The sequence below is a fragment of the Myotis brandtii genome, unplaced genomic scaffold (genome assembly GCF_000412655.1).
Source record: "Myotis brandtii unplaced genomic scaffold, ASM41265v1 scaffold1071, whole genome shotgun sequence".
Lineage (NCBI taxonomy): Eukaryota > Metazoa > Chordata > Mammalia > Chiroptera > Vespertilionidae > Myotis > Myotis brandtii.
The window spans coordinates 1,512,617-1,517,538 of NW_005353634.1; the positions used below are offsets into that span (position 1 = coordinate 1,512,617).

Genomic DNA, 4,922 nt, shown 5'->3' on the forward strand with positions numbered 1-4,922 from the left:
CAGTGGGTGGGGAGTGAGGGCGGAGGGTGGAGGGGGGGAACTGGGTGGAGGGGAGCTATGGGGGGATAAAAGAGGAACAAATGTAATAATCTGAACAATAAAGATTTAATTTTAAAAAAAGTAGTTATTTTTCCAAACACTCACTAGTAATAGCCATTATTCATCCTTTTTCTGGATATTTCACATTTCTTGATTTCAAGTGAGATCAATCAACCATTAATATGTTTATTAGTCATAAGTACTGTGGTTTAAAATTTTTCTCCTCATTGTCCATTTCTATTCACTATTAAGATATCTGTTCTTTTCTAATTAATTTTTAAGACCTTGTTTTAAAAAAGGGATTATCCCAAAATTGCAAATATTTTCTCTCTCAAGTTTTTATTTCTTTTCCTTAGGGTCCTTCTTATTTACAGAATTTTTTTTTTTTGGTAATCCTCATCCGAAAATATTTTTTCCATTGATTTTTTTAGAGAGTGGAAGAGAGGGAGGGAGAAGAGAAAGAGAGAGCGAGTGAAAGAGAAAAATTTATGTGAGAGATATCTCAAATGTGCCCCAACCCTGGCCGAGGATCAAACCTGCAACCCAGGTATGTGCCCTTTATCAGGAATCGAACCTGAGACATTCACCAGCAACACTCTAACCATTTAGCAACACTAGCCAGGGCGACAGAAATATTTTATTGCTACAGTAAAAACAATCAATTTTTTCCTTTCTTTTTCTTTCCTTTCCTTCCCTTTCAGTTTCAAGTTTTGGTATCATACTTAGAAAGTCTTTACCTAACTCTAAAGCAATACTTTTCATCCCATAGCAATAAAACATAAATAACAAATGTTAGCCATATATGTGACTTAAAATTTCCTAGTAGCCACATTTAAAAAAGTAAAAACAGGTGAAATTAATTATATTTTATTTAAACTATCAAAAATATTATCATTTCAACATGTAATCAATAAAAAATTGATAGGATAATTTACATTCTTTTCTTTGTGCTAAGTTTTTGAAATCCAGTATGAATTTTATATCTACAGCACATCTCATTTCAGGCTAGCTACATTTCAAGTGCTCAACAGTGATATGTGGCTTGTTGGTACCATACTGAACATTGTAGCTCTGAAATATAAAAATTCACCTGTTTTCTTCTAATATTTGTTTCATTATATAGAAATTCAATTTGTTCTTCCTTTGACCTTTATTTTGGTGTCAGATATGAAACAGACTCTAACTTCATTTCTCTTCCATAAGCTAGCAAATTTGTCCCACTCATGTAAAATGCCACCTTAAATATTAAACCTCCACATATAACTGGGCCTAATTCTGAACCCTAATCTGTCTGTTCTTATATCAATGACAAACTGCTTGATCAGTTGTAGCTTTAGAATTCATTTTCCTATGCTAATATCTTTGTTCTTTTTTTTCTCTCAGAATTTTCCCATACTTGACCTTTTAAATGAACTTCAGCACTACGCTCAAAAGTAGAAATTCCAATGGGATTTTGACAAAAATTATGTCCAATATATAGATTACTTTGGGAAAAATATACCTCTTCACAACAGAAAAATTTTCATTCAAAAGCATTAAAAGTATCTCTGTCTTTTTCTTTTTGTATAATTTAGCAAGTTCTATTGAATGATCTTCATATAGGCCTTACACATTTCATAAATGTTTTATTCAACAAGTTTTTTAAAAAAATCTGTAGAACATGGGAAATGGTGAATACTCTGTATATATTTTTAAAAAAGCATGTCACAATAAAAAAAAGTCAATACATTTTATGTTAGTGTGGTTTTACACAAACTAAATGCATCTATAATAAAACCACATGGCAGAGGTTTGTCAGTTTAATCCCCTAATTAATTGCTTACTTGTAATGCCAAATGCATCTCCAGTCTCCCAAGTTAAGACCTGTTTTATCTGGATTTTCATCTTCAGTTGGCTTCTCCAAGTTAGCATTGGACCAGAGTTGCAAACAGCTAGAACCAGTTAAAAGACGATTGCCTAAAAAATATATATATATATTATTCAGCATTTATTATTTAGGAATTTAGTTGGTGAGTTAAGTTACACACTCAATAGTTTCATATAACACTATAAAGATAAAATAACTTCCAAAAAAAGTCAAATAACAAAAAGAGATTGAGGGAGAAGGATTAAAGTTATATTTTAATTTTGTTAAAGCAGCTTAGGGGGAAAAAAAGAGATTTTTATAATCTCTCATTCAACAAACATTTAATGAGCATCTTCTTTGTACCAGGCACTGTGCTAGGCATGAAGCATATAATGACAAATATAACACTGTCCTTTTTTATAATTACTTTATATTCCAGTAGAGAAATATGAACAAAGGCATGAAGACATTCGAATTCAAATATATTCCCAAGAATGGCTTGTAATCTGTACAAAATAAATAGATCTGTAAAAATAAATAAGATTGGAAGAAAATCTGAGGTCAGATTATGAAACACTTTTGATGTTCATAAGGAGTTTGGAGTTTGTTACAGATACTCGGAAGTTAAAGATTTTTAAGTGGGAGGAGGGAGTTTACATAAATGGATCTGTATTTTAGAACAAGGGGTCTCAACTGGGGGGAGGGGTATTAACAGAGAGACTTGAAAAGGCCTGTTAACCTCATTTCATTGAGATATGCAAGTTATATGTATAGTATGTACATTTTTCTAGAGAGATATTCAGTAATTTCCACCATACTTTCAAAGATTCCAGTACACAAAGAATGGTAAAGATTCATTTTAGAAAATAACTCTAGTGATAGACAAGATTAGGGAAAACATAAGACAGAGAAACCTGGTTAACCTTCTGTAATATACTGATGGGAAATCACGAGGACCTGAATCAAATATTAAAGTAAGACAAGGACTTGAAAGTCATTTCAAAAGCAGAATTTTCAAGGCTTAACACCAATAAAAAAAAAACAGGAACATACAATAGGTTTCAGGGGTAGATTTCAACTTCATGACTTGGATAACTGAGTATAAGATTGTGCTATAATCCAAACAAAGAATATAGGGGAGGTGATGTAACTTTTGCAAAAAAGCTGACAATAAATAAAGCATTCACCTTAGCAATTAAGAACCACAGATTGGTGTCTCTTGGAAACATCATATTATTTCAAAAGGAAAGTGGGTCTGTGGCACATAGACTTTAGAAATCCTTGTGTCTTAATTCCCAATTAAGTCACTTATAACCATGTGAATTTGATCAAGTTGGGAAGCTTTTGAGTCTCAATTTTCTCATCTATAAAATTAAAAATTTGTATAGTGTTGTAGTAAAGATTAGCTATAATATGTATAATGTATTTAGAATAGGCTAGGCCAGTGGTCAGCAAACCGCGGCTCGCGAGCCATATGCGGCTCTTTGGCCCCTTGAGTGTGGCTCTTCCACAAAATATCACGTGCGGGCGTGCACGTACAGTGCAATTGAAACTTTGTGGCCCATGCGCAGAAGTCGGTTTTCGGCCTGGGCGAGTCTACTTTGAAGAAGTGGCATTAGAAGAAGTGGGGGGTGTCGGTCGTTCGGGCGACGGGAGACGCGGCGCAGGTGGGCCATGGGATACGCAGTGCAGGGGAGGCGTGCGTGATTCATGCACGAGTTGAGTGAGCCAGTCAGTCAGCAGTCTCATTGTGAAGTGGTCAGTGCTAGTCGTGTCCGCAAATCGCGTGCGGGTGACAAAAGTACCTACTCGAAGCATAAAGTTACCTGTATTTTTCCAACCAGCTGCAAATCCTACAGGTATTTAATTTTATCAATAAATAATATCGTTATTAAGTATGATATCAAGTTTCATTCAACGTACCTATACTTTAAGACTTAAAACTTTAAGTAAAGTTTATTAAGTTAATTTTAGGGAACATTGTGGAGTGAAAGAAGATGTAGTATCGAGGATTGAGAAAGGTATGTTGAGATGGTTTGGACATATAGAGAGGATGAACGAAAGGAGATAGATGGAAAAGTATACAAGACAAGTATGGATGGGAGAGTTGGAAGGGGTCGACCTCAGCGAACGTACCTCAATCAGATTGAGGATGTTTTTAGCAAAGGCCAGCTTAGGAGTACCCTAATTAAGTTAATAACAATGTACCTACCTATATAGTTTAAGTTTAAAAAATTTGGCTCTCAAAAGAAATTTCAATCGTTGTACCGTTGATATTTGGCTCTGTTGACTAATGAGTTTGCCGACCACTGGGCTAGGCACTTAGAAAAAGCTCAATAAATAATAGCAACTATGGGGAAAGTCTCACAGGCAGATAAAAACAATCCAGAAAGTACTAATGAGACATTCCATTTAAATATGATTACTAGCCCTAGCTGGTTTGGCTTTGTGGATAGAGTGTTGGCCTGGGGAATGAAGGTCCTGGGTTCGATTCTAGTCAAGGGCAAAATCCCGGGTTATGGGCTTGATCCCCAGTAGGGGGCATGCAGCAGGCAGCCAGTCAATGATTCTCTCTCATCACTGATGTTTCTATCTCTCTCTCCCTCTCCCTGCCTCTCTGAAATCAATAAAAATATATTTGAAAATAAATAAATATGAATACTATTTCACTGTTTAACTTACTAACAGACACAAGTTTTCTTTTCTTTCCTTTTTTTTTTTGGAGATATAATTGTCATATAACATTATTAGTTTCAAGTGTATAACATGATTCAATATTTGCACATATTGACAAATGATCACAATAAATCTAGCTAACATCCACCACCACATATGGTTACAACTTTTTTCCTTATGATGAGAACTTTAAAGATATACTCTCTTAGCAACTTACAAATATACAATACAGTGTTATTAACTACTAGAGGCCCAGTGCACAAAATTCGTGCATGGGTAGGGTCCCTAGGCCTGGTCGGCGATCAGGGCCAATCTGGTTCCCCGCCTCCCCCTTCCCTTGCCATCCGCACACCAGCTCCAC

General features: G+C 35.1%; 1 protein-coding gene across 6 annotated transcripts in view; it reads right to left on the bottom strand.

Moving 5' to 3' along the window:
• The window catches only part of DMXL1 (Dmx-like 1), a 137,740-nt gene that overhangs the window by 116,840 nt on the left and 15,978 nt on the right, over positions 1–4,922 (bottom strand). For 5 of the 6 annotated variants that reach the window (XM_005857097.2, XM_014541700.1, XM_014541698.1 and 2 more), the window contains exon 4: positions 1,863–1,995. The exons of the other annotated variant lie outside the window; for it this stretch is intronic. In XM_005857097.2, the coding sequence (XP_005857159.1) occupies positions 1,863–1,995 (133 nt within the window). The remainder of the gene's footprint in view (positions 1–1,862; positions 1,996–4,922) is intronic. 6 annotated transcript variants of the gene reach the window in all.